The sequence below is a fragment of the Hemiscyllium ocellatum genome, chromosome 1 (assembly GCF_020745735.1).
Source record: "Hemiscyllium ocellatum isolate sHemOce1 chromosome 1, sHemOce1.pat.X.cur, whole genome shotgun sequence".
NCBI classification, from domain to species: Eukaryota; Metazoa; Chordata; class Chondrichthyes; order Orectolobiformes; family Hemiscylliidae; genus Hemiscyllium; species Hemiscyllium ocellatum.
The window spans coordinates 85,478,038-85,495,521 of NC_083401.1; the positions used below are offsets into that span (position 1 = coordinate 85,478,038).

Genomic DNA, 17,484 nt, shown 5'->3' on the forward strand with positions numbered 1-17,484 from the left:
TAATGCATCAAAATCTTGAATATGAATTATGTATTGCTTGGAAATAATTGCTTGCAACAGGGAGAGACAAATGTTGAAAACAATTGGTATCACATCATAATTTCCTATACTTAAATTCATGAACTAGCCTGCTTTTAGTCAATGCCTATATTCAAATTAAAGAAATCTCAGACAAGTATATCATGGTATTCATGTGGTAACAAAAGCAGCATTTTCTAGACTTGCGTTCACATAACATGACAGTCAAAAAATTCTGCTCAATTTGTAAAGCTTTTTCAGTTCAATTAAATTTGAAGCACAAATGTCATCAAATATCAGTGTTAAAATTTAATACAGCCAATCAAAAAATATTGAGGTTTGCCACTTTGAGCTTTCAAAGCATTCTAGTAGCATGTTTTGATAAATATTTCATCCCAACTACTGGTTAGAGTTTCCAAGTTTATGACCCCACTATCTGGAGCACTGGCATTTAAAGCATGATCCATTAACTGCAGATAGTCCAAGACTCATCCAAAACACAAAATCAGTGACATGTAATGCCAGAGCTGTCACTGTATCATAGAATAGACCACAACCATCAGCCCCACCACTCATGGGACACCATATAACCAGATTTGCATCACTGCTTTCTTTTTCATGAGAAGTATGTTTGAAGGCAGGCCTCATGATTCAACTTATTGCGATTTAAATGAAAATGCAGTTTTGTGTGGCATTGTTTTTCTAATTTTTTCAAAATTCATTCACAGGATGTGAAGTCACTGACCAGGCCAGTATTTATTGCCCATCCCTAATTGTCAAGAGGGTAGTTGAGAGTCAAACACATTGCTGTGGATCTGGAGTTACATAGAGGCAAGACCAGGTATAGATGGTAGATTTCCTTCCCTAAAGGACATTAGTGAACTAAGGTGGTTTTTTTTCTGACAATCATGGTCATCATTAGATTGTTAATTCCAGATTTTAACTGAATTCACATTTCACCATTTGCTATGGTAGGATTCAAACCCAGGTTCCCAGAAAATTAGAAGAGTCTCTGGATTAATAGAATCAGAGAGCATGGAAACAGGCCCTTTAGTCAAACCAGTCCATGCTGAACATAATCCCAAACTAAACTAGTTGCACCTGCATCCTGGCCCATATCCCTCTGAACTCTTCTCATTAGTTTAGCAATAACACCACTAGGCCACCACCACCCCTAAAATGCCCCTACTTTTGTTTCTAGCATGAATTCCTAACTAATATAAAAAAATTAACACCCATAAATTAATCACATTTACCTGAGGAAAAGCAGAAAAATGTCTATAGTCTCAATAATGTCATATTAATTCTGAGTTCTTTTGTGGTGTCAGACTTCTGGTCATGAGGGATCTATTGCCCTTACTAGGGATGTAACAAGTTGAGAAGCACTCAGGTGGATCACTCAAATAGATCATCTACTGCCAGTAGTCTATAGGGCAAAGTCATTATCTGGGACAATATTGGGCTGCATTGACCAGATGCTCCCATCTTCAATTCTCAATGAATGTGCAACTCACTGAGCTTGCCAAGAGAAAGAATTAAGTTGTGACAAAAACTTTCACCACCTTAAGCCTGATGTATTAGCCACCATTACTGATCTTCAGTTCTGTCATGTGATATCAGTTGAAAGGTGTTTGGATAGTTTGTAACAACTGGCTGCATTCACAGCCTTATATGCTGGAATACCTACATTTATGCATGAATGATTATAGAATTTTACCCGAGGAAGAATGAATATTTTCACGACAGAAAAAAAAGTCATAAACCAAACAACTAAGAGCAAAAGAAATTCCTTTAGTGCTTTAGCTTTAAGGAGTTCCAAAAACCCAGCAGCAATTAGTGGTGTTTTCTTCCTATTTCAATGACCTTGGATCCTCATAAAATAAAATCATAAAAATTCACCAGAGGCAAAAATGTACGGCAAGCAGATTTAAGTTGGAAATTCCACTTTTATTTTGAAGAAAACTTATGGAAGCTTATGGGGACCACCCACATGTCACTGTGTAAATTTTCAAATAGCATGTTCTGTTTGTTCAATCTAAAAGAGAGCTGCTGGAGACCACATGGTTGAGAAATTAAGCGAAGGTATCCAGCAAAAGGGCTGACAAACGTGCACATCAGATTAGAAGGCTGGGATGTATATGATATGCCTTGAAGTGGTATCATACAAGCCAATTAGCATGGAAAAATACTAAGTAGATCACTTCTAACCAACCAATGTTTCCGAAAATAATCTCAGTAAACCACTCATTTTCTACAGAAGGCAAAATGATCAGACTGAATTTTGAAGGAAGATTAATTCAAAACATTATTGTATTTAGATAGTTGGTAGGGCACATGTGTGCAGACAAAAAAACATTCTGCAAGTTAAAACCCAGTCAGTTGTAATGTATGGTAGTTACAATAAAACTAAATAATCTTCCATAAATGATGCATGCTTATGATTCATATCTTCTAGCTCTTCTTTAAATCACTACTTACATAATTTGTCAAGAAATCTAACAAGTACGAAATAATTACATCAGCCATGAGCTAACTGTTATTACACATTTGGGCAACATCCTGCCACTGCATTTCATTAAAACTTTGATGAGAACATTTTTTTAAAAAAGTGACCCTCAAGCAGTTCACTGCTCAGATTTAGAGTCCCTATCCAAAAGCTAGAGAATACCCATTATACATCAATTGAACAAATAATCCTGGAGGAGAAAGCACATTCAACTGTCCTCCTTTACATGAGCATTTTCATTCGTTCTTTACATACGTATTAAGGAAAATTTGCAGAATGCTGCGCTTGTCAGATTATACATTTAAGTTTTCTTCTGACATTATTAAACTTCAATTTTTGGAGGCAATTTTAACTTGTAACAATAATGCAAAATGTCTGATACTATATTGGGTGCCTATTTAATTCTAAACAAAGAATCTGCTTGGAGTGTAGTCCTAACTCACTTGAACGCAAACTGAATATAATCAGTGTCATGTTGAGATTTTCATGCAAATCTTCGCTTAAAACCTTCAATGTGTTAATCATTAAAAAATGTTAGCTAACTTTCAAATATCAAGAATGAAAATATGCACACAGCTTTGATGCAGATAATCATTTATCTAATTGCGTTCCTTGAGATACCATAAAAGTCTGTGTTGAATTTGACCACAAGCTGACACGGTGTAACATTCAGCACAGACTTCAGCCGAATGTGGGGCATTGCAATGCTCAATATAGATTTTGGTGCAAATTTGTGTTCATTTTCCCTGTCAACAGGCATTTCCCTCAGTGAGCACAAATTCATTTTGCAAAAACAAACTGTTTTTGGCTTCTAGTTCCCATACTTTCAGCTGTGTTCTGTGAACATTTGAGTTTGGTTTCTCATCTGATATAAGATGTAAAATGTAGAGGCTGCTACATCAAATCAGGGAGATCAAAAACTCATCTTCATTAAAACCTTAACAGCTTGGATAATTACTCTAGAGCATTGAGTTTCTTGAGTGTTTATAAGATTATATGAATGGAGTTGAAACCTTGAAACGCATGTTGTAAGGGCCCAAAGTGAGTTTTGGGAGGGTGGGGAAAAGGAGCAATTTTACCAACATGGCAGTTGAACTTGTTCTGAAAATTCCAACATGTAAATCAGATCCACTTTTAGGAACAGTTAGATTCCTATCCTATAAATATTCCTTCGTCATACTCGATCACACCCTCACAGACAAGCATTGTAGCATTAATTATAATAAAACCTGTGCATTGGCACTATGACAGACAGATGAGTAACAAAAATTATCATTCCTTGAGGCTACTAATAGCCAGCTAACATTTTTGTTTAAATAGCTGACGATGTCAAACTTGACGACACAAATTTAGGTAGGGAGGCAAGTAGTGAGGAGAATAGTATCTTCGAGGGGAAATAGGTTGAGTGGGAAATTAGCAAATAGAGTATAATGTGGCAAAATGTGACGTTGTGAACATAATCCTAAAGAACAGAAAAGTGGTATAGTATGTCTTTTAAATGGAAGAGCTAGGGAGAGCGCAAGAGAGACAGACAGACAAAGTCAAGGCTACGCATTTGAATAAAATGACAGTTGGATGGCAAGAATGGATGACTTTGAAGTATATGGAACCAGTTAGTCAAGTGAAAATTGTGAATTCTGTGGTGACAATCTTGTGCAGTTTGTGAAAAATTGTGGAAAAGTTATAAGTAACTTGGAATTCATGTATTAAATTTTATTTTAGCTTTCAAAGATGAGTTGAGGAACAATTGTTTCAGTTACAAATTGACTGAAATTTGAAGGAATGCTTTAACATTATGCAATTTCATTAAGGAGAAGGGGGGGGGGGGGGTGGGAAAAACGCTGTATAATAATATGAATAACTGAACTAAAAATTAACCAGAGAGTGGAGCAAGGAGACCAGAACAGTTCAAAGCAGATAAGTAAATTGCTTTAAAGTAGTTTCTAATGTAGAATCAGCAACTTCATACTTACAATTGACAAAAAAAAAGACAATTTTGCATAATGCGGAATCAGAAAACAGAAAGAATACCTCAACTGCATTCTCATTTTTCATTTGTTACGGAGATATTTTAATATATCAACACATTTTGCATTCAAATATTCTCGAACCTGGCGTAGCAATTTCAATTGATATTCACACTTACCGGTCTTCTGGTTTATAAGGAAGAAACCTTGTGGATTGCCACCTGTAATCTTGTAGCTTAGCCTGTCACTGGAGCTGGAGTCTGGGTCAGATGCCTCAATCTGTACTACAGACACATCTTTAGGAGTGTTTTCCATGACTTCAGGGTAATAAACTGGCTCAGATGTCTGTGGAGCATTATCGTTAACATCCTCGATTTCAATGTACACTTCAATGAAGGTGAAAAGTGGCACCACTCCCAGGTCTGTGGCATAGACTGTAAGCCAGTAATGTGGAGTAGTTTCACGATCCAGGAGCTCCGCTGTTTTTATTATTCCTGTGCAGGGACAAAAAAATTCAGGAAAACTTATGAAGCATTTATCTAACAAGAATGCTGGACTGAATGCATATAGTTTCTTTCCTGCACAACGTGCTAAGGTGACTGAGAACTCAAACCTTTTTTTAAACTGCTGCAGATCTCTACATACTGAACTGAACATACAAACTCATGAATTACGGAGTTGATCGTTTAGTCCAACAAACCTGCTCCAATCTGATCAGATTGTGGCCACAATTCTCTTTTTCCTGTCTACTTTTTACCCCATTTGGTTCCTTTGTCAATCAAGAATCTAACTTGGCCTTAAAAAGATTCAACCACCCTGCCTCCACCAGCTCCATATTGCAAACATCAAAAAAAACTCCATATTCAATAGGAGATCCCTTATTTTAAAAAACTGCATCTCCAAGTTCTAGTCTCTCCCATGAAGCCAACTATCCGCTCAACACCCATTCTGACCATTCCCCTCAGTACCTCTATATTTCAATAAGATACAACTGCTTCTCATTCTTTTGACTCCAATGAGTATAGATCAAATCTGCCCAACCTCGCCTCATAAGATAACTCCTTCATTCAGTTGACCAATCCTTCTATAAACTGCTTCAAATGCAATATTTTCTTAAGGGGGCCCAAACTGTAGATGATACAGATGTAATTTTACCATTCACCTGGATAACCGAGTAATACTTCCCTACTTTTATATTCTATTTCTTTTGTAATATACAGTATATGCCGTCTTGATCAACTTTTATACCTATGTTTATTTTTTGTGATCCATCACCCTCTGTATCCCAAAGTTTTGTGGTCTCTTCCTACGTAATATTATGCAGTTCTCATATTATTATGGAAACTGGAAAAGTTCACATTTTCCAATATCATACACCACCTGCAATTGTTTTTTTATTCACAAGCCATCACAAACTTTTAGTAGACTCAAGACTTCTTTACAATTTGTTTTTTTCTGCTTCATCAACAAATTTAGCAACAATATATTTGGTCCTTAGGGCTCTTGTAGTCCAGTGGTTGCATTCCTGCCTCTGAGCCAGAAGGACTTGGTCAAAATCCTAAGCGCTCAGGGTGCCGATCAGAACATATCATTTAGCAACATAAAAATAACCCATGCATTCCTAATCTTTGCTGTCCATTAGGTAATTATTTCTCCATTCACACTGTAATGTTACCCCAAAACCATGAGCTTTTACTTCGTGTATTAACCTTTCATGTCATACCTTACCAAATGGATTTATAAAAAGACAAGTGCAGCACATCTATAGATTCCCCTTGATCTACATAAACTTTTAATTTCTCAATCTAACAACTTCATCAAAGCTGACTTCCCTTTGACAGAACCATTTTGATTATGGCTGATTATATTAAGATTTTATAACTTCACTGTTGTAATCTCCTTAACAACATATTCTGGTATATTCCTCAGGACAGATTTTTAAAAATTATTTAATGGAACGTGAACATTACTGGCAGGAATGGCATTTAGAAATGTACAGTACGGAAACAGACCCTTCGGTTCAACTCGTCCACGTCGATCAGATATCCTAAACTAATCTCGTCCCATTTGCCAGCACTTAGCCCATATCTCTTTAAATCCTGTAGTCTATCCCAAAATGTTCTTTAGGCTGAAGGCTTTATTTGACCCTTTCAGCAGGCAGTTAAGACAGCTCTATTTTTCTAGAATCCCATGTAGGCCAAATTGGGAACAGTAGCAAATTTCCTTCTCTGAAAGGCATGAGTGAATCAGATGGATTTCACAACAATCAGCCATTGTTGTCATAGTCACCATTACGAAGATTAATTTTAAATTGAATTCAAATTCCACCAGCTACCATGTACCTATGTCTTCAGGAAATCAGTCTTGGTCTCTGAATCACTGGTTCAATGTCATGCTAACTATGTCACTGTCTCCCCTCCTCTCTCCACATCAGCACACTTACTATTCCCATTCCCAAAGTTATTAGGCCAACTGGTCTGTAGTTTCCTGCTTTATATCAGCCTCCATTCTTGAATAAAACTGTCACATGTTAGTTTTTCAAACTGATTTGACCCTCCAGGATCTAAAGCACTCTGGAAAATTTGCAACCAATATGCCTAACTATCTCAACAACCACTTGTTTTAAAGGCCATATGGTAAAGTCTATCAGGTCCTGGGGTCTGGTCGGTATTAATTTGCAATGTGTTTCTAAGGACACTTTTCCCTTGTAGTTGTAGAGTTAGAGAGATATACAGCACAGAAACAGACTGTTCAGTCCGACTCGTGCAGTCCGACCAGATATCCCAACCCAATCTAGTCCCATCTGCCAGCACCTGGCCCATATCCCTCCAAACACTTCATATTCATATGCCCATCCAGATACCTTTTCAATGTTGGTTCTCATTGTTTTAAAAGTTTATTTTTCACTTATTTTAAAAGTATTTATAACGTTATGAATGTCAAAATATCTGTCCAACACTTCCATAATTTGCCACAATTAATTCGCAGGACACTCTCCGCAAAAGACTCATACCCACTTTAGTTGTGGTTTTCTAAATACTTATAGAATCTGTTTGCTTGATTTTTAACTAGCCTTCTTATATACTCCAATTCTCTTTTCTCCCTTCTCCCCATCCAGAGTCAATCTTTACTTCTAAAAAAAATTAGTCCAATTTCCTGGCCTACCACTCATCTTGGCAGAACGTTTTTCAACTTGACACCACCTTTAACTTCCACGCATCCTTCACTTACAGTCGCTTTCTCTCAGTGGAATGCATCTGTTCTGAATGTTATTTCCTTAAATGTCTTAGAATCTTAAGAGTCATAAAGATGTACAGCACGGAAACAGATCCTCCAGTCCAACTTGTCCGTGCCGACCAGATATCCCAACCCAATCTAGTCCCACCTGCCAGCACCCGGCCCATATCCTTCCAAACCCTTCCTATTCCTACACCCATCCAGATGCCTTTTAGATGTTACAATTGTACTAGCCTCCACCACTTCCTCTGGCAGCTCATTCCATATATGTACCACCCTCTGCATGAAAAAGTTGCCCCTTAGGTCTCTTATATCTTTCCCCCATCACCCTAAACCTATGCCCTCTATTTCTGGACTCCCCCAACCCAGGGAAGAGACTTTGCCTATTTATCCTATCCATGCCCTTCATGATTTTATAAACCTCAATAAGGTCACCCCTCAGCTTCCGACACTCCAAGGAAAACAGCTCCAGCCTATTCTAAGGTTACCTTGGCCAGCTGTGTCTTTATATGCATATAAATGCCATTATTTCAGTTTGAAACACAGGTCTATGACCTAGTATTCTCTCCCTGCTATCTGGAGAAGTATTAATTATATAGTCAAGGGACTCATCCTTCCTCACTACATATTACCAGGTCTAGAATGGCCTATTGTCTGGTTGCTCCTAGAATGCGCAACTCTAAGAAATTGTCTTGAAAACACGATAAAGTCAACATCAAGGTAACTTTTGTCAATCTGATTTATCCTACCTACATGTATAAAACACTAAATTATCTTTCTTAAGTGCCCTCATTACTTATTTACGTATACTTCATCCTATAATGTTATTTTATTAGCATGGTGCAGTGGAATAATCCATGTGAATGCCACAAACCAAGATGGCAATCGAAGTTGGTAAGGAACACTAATTACTTTCTAATCCCATTGCTTTACTAATCACAGATTTTAAATTCAACCAGATTGATGGAATGGTCAATCATACGGTTTTAGACTGTATGTGAATTTATGTCACAAACAAAGATAGTCGTATTTCTTTTGTCAAAGAACTAGTTTATTAGAAATAGAATTTAGTCAAACAATTATGTATGACTTATATTCTAACATAATAAAATTAACAAGGCAATTCTAATCTAACATTATAGCACACATCAAACAACATTTGCAACTGAGGCAGACCCACATGGATTACTCAGCAATTCTGCCAGACATTAAGTGACAGAATGGGGCACCAAATCTCAGAACTCCACAAGAGATTCTACTGGTATACTGACTAGGTCTCACCAGACCAGTACTTCCCCTGGGTGTCTTTCCCCATCCCTGCTCCCTCTACCAAATTCTAAACTTTCACAGTTACACAAAATAATTAATGGCTTGCAGCTTATTCAACATCACAGCTATTATGCCACTTTCTCAGCCCTGACTCTCATTCTCGACTCTAACAATTAGCTGTATCTACTGACTCCTGAACTTCAATGGAATTCTGACTGCATAGAGTTAGTGCCATAAGTTGCCTCCTTAGCAGTATAGTTCTACCTTTGTTACCCTAGAAATACTCTTCAGCGATCTCTGAAGATTTCTGAGCACGTCTATTGAACATTGCAACAACTCCATTCTTAAGACACTATTCAATGGAGCTAATATTTTGGGAACAGTCAAATACAGCAAACTCTTGGAATTCCCTCTTCCATGAACATTAAATATTCAGCAACTGTTGGGTCCTACAAAAATGCTTTCATAATAAAGAAATGAATCATACTTCACCTTGAACAAATACTTTTATGTTGCTTAATTCAGAATGCTCAGTAGAAAAGAGTGAATGACAAAATCAGTATTTAGTAAATTTAAACGATCTTCTCAAATGTCATTGTGAACATTATTGTAAGCAGTTTCACCCATAAAAAACAGAATCATTTGATAAAAATGCGACTTTGATATCAAGTGTGAATCTAAGGTAGTGAAGTAGGGAGATAGCGTTACAAAAGCACAGTGAGTCATCACAGTACGTAGTGTGACAAAAACTAATGCTTACAAATAAATTGCTGCCAAGACAGAGACACAGAAGCACCACTGGTCCCGTATGATATCTGACGTTCAAGGTCAGTTGGATAATTTTGGAAGGCTTCATAAATGCAGGTTTTTCAAGAGGGTGGGGTGAGCGATGGGAAGTTAGAAAAAAGATTGTTGAGTTGGCCTTACAACAAATAATTGACTTTTAATTTTTAAATCAGTATCTAATTTGAAAGGAAATATACTACAATTGTATTTTTACCTAACACACCACTGGTGTGGATCTGGTATGGATTGAGGATTGGCTGTCTGACAGAAGGCAGAGAGTTAAAAGGGATAAAAGGTTCTTTTGCAGAATGGCAGCCGGTGACAAGTGTGTCCCGTAGGGTTCAGTGTTGGGGCCACAGCTGTTCACATTATATATTAACGATCTGGATGAAGGGACTGGGGGCATTCTAGCAAGGTTTGCCACTGATACGAAATTAGTTGGACAGGCAGGTAGTACTGAGGAAGTGGGGAGGTTGCAGAAGGATCTAGACAGTTTGGGAGACTGGTCCAGGAAATGGCTGATGGAATTCAACGTGAGCAAATGCAAGGTCTTGCACTTTGGAAAAAAGAATAAAATCAGAGATTACTTTCTAAACGGTGAGAAAATTCGTAAAGCCAAAGTACAAAGGGATCTGGGAGTGCTAGTTGAGGATTCTCTAAAGGTAAACATGCAGGTTGAGTCCGTGATTAAGAAAGCGAATGCAATGTTGTCATTTATCTCGAGGGTTGGAATATAAAAGCACTGTTGTTCTACTGAGACTTTATAAAGCTCTGATTAGGCCCCATTTGGAGTACTGTATCCAGTTTTGGTCCCCACACCTCAGGAAGGACATACTGGCACTGGAGCGTGTCCAGTGGAGATTCACACGGATGATCCCTGGAATGGTTGGTCTACATATGAGGAACGGCTGAGGATCTTGGAATTGTATTCATTGGAGTTTAGAAGATTAAGGGGAGATTTAATAGAAACTTACAAGATAACCCATGGCTTGGAAAGGGTGGACGCTAGGAAATTGTTTCCGTTAGGCGAGGAGACTAGGACCCGTGGACACAGCCTTAGAATTAGAGGGGGTCAATTCAGAAAAGAAATGCGGAGACATTTCTTCAGCCACAGAGTGGTGGACCTGTGGAATTCATTGCCGCAGAGTGCAGTGGAGGCCGGGACGCTAAATGTCTTCAAGGCAGAGATTGATAAATTCTTGATGTCACAAGGAATTAAGGGCTACGGGGAGAATGCGAGTAAGTGGAGTTGAAATGCCCATCAGCCATGATTGAATGGCGGAGTGGACTCGATGGGCCGAATGGCCTTACTTCCACTCCTATGTCTTATGGTCTTAAGATACATACAAGTAATTGAAAAGAACGCATGACCATTGGTCAGATTTAAATCCGCAGCCATGTTACTTGCAGTCGTGATTATTAGTAGACAATTAAACTAATGGGAGATGGAGGATCCACAGATATCCCTCTTCTCAAAGGATGACAGAACTGTTCAAAATGGTAGCTCACCATGATCTTAAGAGTAATTAGGGATGGGCAATAAGTTTTGGCTTAGCTAGCAGTGTTTTTAGCTCATGAACAAATAAAAAAAATCTACTCTTCATGCTATATTTATTCATACTGAACTGCAAAATACTAAAGGAAGGACAAATAATTCCATTTTAATTGATTTTAAATTTGGCATTTCCCACACTTCATTACTTGCTTTTCATCAGTGGTTTCAGTTCACAATTTCAAATGCATTGATATTTTGCCTGATCACCTGTCGCTCTGAGAATAATAGAAAACCTATTTTGAAAAGCTTATGTGGATTTGGCTTGAAACAGCTTTAACTGCCAGAGAGCAGTTTTACTGACAGATGTCTGCTCAGCACTTCAAATGCCATCTCCATTCAATTTGCAATTGTTCATTCAATAGCACTCTGGAGTCGGGGTGATTTTCCTTATATACCTAACAGAACCGTTAATAATATGATTCTACAACCGAAATCAAAAACCTGCCTTGAACAATTCCAAGGAAATGCAGTCTTGCTTCAGTTGTCTAGGGAATTACATCAGCATAAAAGGGGAAATTTTAGTATGAAACACAACGCTTTGGGACCCTTTTCTCATGTAATTAATCAAACTGAAAATACAGAAAGGGAAATGTCTGCTCATTTACAAATAGCTCCACTTAATGAACTCAAGCTACATTAACAAGTAGATACTTCATGATCTTATTTTATTACATAATGTAGTTTAGGTACTGGTGAGTCATACAGCACAGAAACAGACCCTTCAGTGGAACCAGTCCATGCTCACCATAATCCCAAACTAAACCAGTCCCACCTGCCTGTGCTTGACCCATATCACTCCAACTATTGCTTACTCGTACTTATCCAAATGTCTTTTAAATGTTGTAAATGGACCCATATCCACCACCTCCTTTGGAAGTTCATTCTACACATAAACCACAATGTTTTAAAGAAAAAGTCGAAGAAATCTTTCTCTTCTCACCTTAAAAACATGACCCTGGTCTTGAAATCCCTCACTCTGGGGGAAAGACACCTGCCATTCATCTTATCTATGTCTCTCATGATTTCACCAACCACTGTAGGTTCACTCGTCAACATCCTCTGCTCCAGTGAAAAAACCCAGCCTTTCCTTACAGCTCAAAACCCTCCATTCCCAACAACATCCTGGTAAATCTTTTCTGAACCCTCTCCAGTTTAATAATATCTTTCATGTAACAGGGTGACCATAACTGGACACCATACTCCAGAAGAAGCCTCACCCATATCCTGCACAACCTCAACATGACATCCCAACTCTTATGGTCAAACATCTGAGCAATGAAGGCAAGCATGCCAAACACCTTCTTAAACACCCTGTCAAAGCATGACAAGCTTCAAAGTATTATGAACCTGAACCCCTAGGTCTCTGCTCTACAAAACTATCCAAGGCCTACTTTTAATTGTAATCAGTCATGCACTTGTTTGTTTTATCCGAACATAATACCTTGCATTTAGCTAAATTAAATTCCCTCTGCCACCCCTCAGCCCAGTGACCCAATTGAACAAGATTTCTTTGTAATCTTAGATAACCTTCTTCACTGACCACTACACCACCAATTTTGGTGTCATTTCTTTTCATTATACAGCATGTGCAGCAATGAATCCTTAAAAAAAATCACATTGCTTTCACATTCACTCAACCAAGTTGCAAGTTCTCATTAAGCACATATTTCCCTCACTAGCCCTCTTAAGCTTTTAGTTCTTCCTTATGACTCAGACATTTCTATTTTGTGCCTAGCCACACAATCGAAAAAAAAATTCAATGTTTGAATTAGCCTTCATCAGAAACATAATCTCATTTGAGCTTTTTTTTTTGTTTAAAATCTTTGGCATCAAGATTAACGAGTGCATGACCGGACTAACATTACATACCAGCTTCCACAATCAACGCCATTCGAAATTGTTTTTTAAAAATAAACAGACAGATGTACCACACCAAAACACTGAATCCTGGCTTGTGATTTTTTTTGGGGGGAGATTTAACTGCTAATAATTACAGTCAGAGGCTTAATGGAATTATCAACACCCTTGAATTGCCAGTCACAATACAAAGGCCCTGTCGCCATTTTAACTAATGCACTTGGACAGGCACATGAATGTTTTCCATGGTCCCACTTGGGGATATTAAATTGAATCTTGGAAATGCATGACCAAGTAATTTACTGAGGAAACAATACAAAAAGGATAACCAATTAGAACAAACCTATTTTACTCATTATGCAAGTAAACTGCAAAAATCACGTTAGTGGAAAGATTTTGAAAGTTATTGCATTCCTTTGACCCTTTCTTCACAAACTTGAAAACAACTTTTCCATCAATTTTTTTATATATCAGTGAGTCAACATTCCAAAGCATCTGCACACTGAGAATTTCCAGTGCAGATTATTTATGGAAAATCACATTTTCCAGTAATTTTAAAAGCAAAATAAACTCTGACCATTACAAATGCGCTGTATACGCTTATTGAATTACATGGAGTAAAACTCTTTCTCCATCAAATTGAGCTGCTTTATCTATTATGAAGTCCTTAAAACAAGATTTAACTCTAACTACTCAATATTTCAACTTAAAACTGCTGTTGTTTCTCAGGTTCTTGAATTATGGAATGACAGTACTGTACTGGGATCTTTCATGTTCAAGTTGAGTAGTCTGACTCCTTGCAAAGTCACAGAACAACAAAAGGTTATTGACCAGCAATAGGAACTATCATCTATCTACAGATGCTGCCAAACCTGTTGAGTACTTTTTAAAAAAAAATTTCCAGCAGCTGCAGTACTTAAGAACACAGAACATTAGAAACTAGAGCAGGAAAAGAGCATTGCAGCCCATTCCTTGTGATTATGGCTGATCTTGGGTTTGAACTGCACATTTCTACTCTACCTCAATGTATTATGTTATTTTCTCGAATACTTATCAAAGTTCCTTTCGTAACCGTAACCACTAGTTTTCAAATCTAGATCGTATCTTTGCCATCAACATTCCATGACTCTATCATCACTCCTTGATCTCACTCTACATTCACTGTGATGGTCTCACTACAGTTTTTCCTTTTGTTAAGCCTTACAAAATTTATGGATTCACACTTTTTCCACATTAAGCTGTCTGCTCATTCCACCACACCTCCTGTAATTTTGGCACTTTCTCCATATCCACTAATAAAATGACACACACATCTTGATAGTTTTATTCTTCTTGCAGTTTGAAAACATTTGGGTAAACACAAAAAGGTCTTGAGCCATGGCTCAAGAGGACAATAATGACCAGATTTCTACTTATTCCAAAATAATCATGATTTTTCCTTATGGTTGCTTCTCTGTCCTCAAGCTATCATTACCCTATTGGTCCAAGTACCTTTTGATATAGTCTTTATTAATATACTCAACAAGTCACTTAGTTAACAGCTCCATGCTGGAATGTTGCTTTGTATATACATGCTGCCCTGTACCTTTTTAAAATTGTATGCCTAACCATATTCAGCAGATACTTGTACGTGAACGACAGAAAGTAAATTTCCATTTTCCTTAACCTGAAAACCCCACATCCCTGTTTTACTTTATGTTGTCTGTCAAGTCAACACTTCACTGTCAAGTAACAGAACCCAAACTTATTCTCAGCTCCTCATGAATTGTTTCCTTTTGTCTTCTCAACTTCTAGACCCAGAGAGGATTTTCACCAACGGTTACTTTGGAGATTTCTTTGCTTGAGACCCAGCTCGGTTTATCTTCCAGCCTACTTTAAAACCACATAAATCTAGCCCCTTTAATCTCAGCATGAACTTCCAATGCGATTCACTATGGTGGACAATGGAGTCAACTTTTTTTCCTATTTCAGATGCAGGACTAGCTGCTTGTGTCATCTCCCATGTTTCTCGGGTGGCCACAGACTGACTTGCATGTGAAGTTCAGTGGTACCTTAGAAAACCTGCAACCTGAAATTACAATAGCTTATTACTGACATTTTCCCTCCTCTACACGCACCTCCACTGGAACATGAATCACATGAGCCTTGTATCCAGACAAAGCATTTTCAACTAATATACATTTATGCCACAAGTTTGTTTGAGAATCAAAGATGTTTTGTGAATAGAATGAAGCCAATAACATGTCATCTTGCAATTCACAAAGTGAAAGCGAAAATATACATCCATCCAACAGTACTGAAAGAAACCAAAGCACTTAAGAATTGCTGTCCACAGTGAAAGACATCAGTTGGTTTACTCCAGTAAATCACAGAAGCACAAACAAATATTTAAAAGATCAATTGCATTTGATTTTATACTCTCATGCCTCTTTTCATTATACTTCTCTATAATTCCTAACTTGTATATAAGTAGATTTCTTTCTTCAATTTAGAATTCCCTATCCATACACTGTAAACAACTGGGAAGAAAAAGCCAAAAGATTCTGTTCATTGAAACCACCTTCTATGATTTTAGTGAAAACAACAAATGCTGGAGATCACAGTAGGTCAGAGAGCATCCATGGAGAGAGAGCAAGCTAACATTTAGAGTCCAGGTGACTCTTCATCAGAGTTGACAAGAAGTGTGGAGTGGGCAGCATTTACGCTAAAGTTGAGAAGTGGATGTGGAGTATAGAGTGCTGGGGGAGAAAGGTTGTCGAAAGTTCAGATCAAAAGATCGAAAAGCAAGAATGGCAGAATGTTATCCTATAACAGGTTTGTATCCTCAGAAGTCATTGTCTGTCAAACTGGAACAGTGAGAGAAAACCACGCAAAACTCAAAACTGGGTGCAATATCATTTTTCTTTTACAAAGAAATTAAGGGTTATGAAAAATAACTTTTCCTTCTTAATCCTATTAATGGCGCATTCAAGTGGACGCCATGCAATGGTGCAAAATAGATGGCAACTAATAGGCAGCTGTAATGTTAGAAAAAGCTTCTGAATGTCTTGCAGAATTTAATTGCAGGGCATACTTTAATGGGATTCCAATCCAAAATCAAACTGATGCCAGGTAAAGGTACCGGAGAAGTGAAAGGTTGTGGGACTGGTATGGCGATTTCAGAGAAGAAAATCTGTGATCAGGATAGGCAACAAACAGGCTGTTTGCTGAGTGGAGTGGGTCGGCGAGAGATGAACACTTACAACTTCTCATTCGCAAACAGAGATATCAAGATCCTCAAAGCATTGAGACGTTCACTACATCATTAACCTGCCAAGTTTCCTGAGGCATGGATAGCATGGTCCCTCACACAAAAGTGGAACCAAATGTTGAAATAAAGAAATATAGCTTCGGTACAGCATCAAAGTGACCAACCTGTGGTGTTTGGGCACTGGTCATTTACATCTTGTCTGACCTCCATTACAACTAAAAACTGGGCAAGTTGGAGGTAAATTGTCATCCTGTTCCAGAATATTTGCCTTCTGAGTTTAGACAACTACAGTTTGAGTAAAAATGCCCAGAATCAGAAGTGAAACAAAATAAGAGATTCCCTTGCCTCCAATAAGTTTGCCTTTCAGGTTAGCTCAGAGTAAAAAGTGAGGTCTGCAGATGCTGGAGATCACAGCTGAAAATGTGTTGCTGGTCAAAGCACAACAGGCCAGGCAGCATCTCAGGAATAGAGAATTCGACGTTTCGAGCATAAGCCCTTCATCAGGAATGAAGGGCTTATGCTCGAAACGTCGAATTCTCTATTCCTGAGATGCTGCCTGGCCTGTTGTGCTTTGACCAGCAACACATTTTCAGCTTTCAGGTTAGCTCAGTCAAGTCCAGCTCCACCACCTGATTTCATTCATATTATAACTAGTGTCATTATAAAGACTACTGCCAATGTCATAACTGTGGCATCTTTGCTCTTTTCACAATCAAAATCAAGTTTAAACAAATTTATTGGTGTGTCTCAATTTTGCTATTCAGTTCTTCCAACAGAAAAACTGACTAACAAACCTGACACCAATCTATTTTTGTCCAGGTTGGGCTCACACAAAAAGACTGCGGTGTCTTACTGCTGTCAGGTTCAGATACACTTTGTGTTAAAAAAAAAATGCTGGTCTCTTGCTATTACTAGAATTTAAAAACATTTCAGCAAGCTTTCCTCTCCTTCACAACTGCAAAATAGGAACATGATTTGTGCCAATTCCAGTAAGCCTACTTGAAGACACCGGCAGGATTGAGAAAGTTATTTGCAAGCC

General features: G+C 37.9%; 1 protein-coding gene across 5 annotated transcripts in view; it reads right to left on the minus strand.

The window, feature by feature from the left end:
* fat1a (FAT atypical cadherin 1a) overlaps window positions 1–17,484 on the minus strand; it is a 202,425-nt gene that overhangs the window by 136,815 nt on the left and 48,126 nt on the right. For all 5 annotated transcript variants that reach the window (XM_060823915.1, XM_060823906.1, XM_060823897.1 and 2 more), the window contains exon 3: window positions 4,671–4,985. In XM_060823915.1, the coding sequence (XP_060679898.1) occupies window positions 4,671–4,985 (315 nt within the window). The remainder of the gene's footprint in view (window positions 1–4,670; window positions 4,986–17,484) is intronic.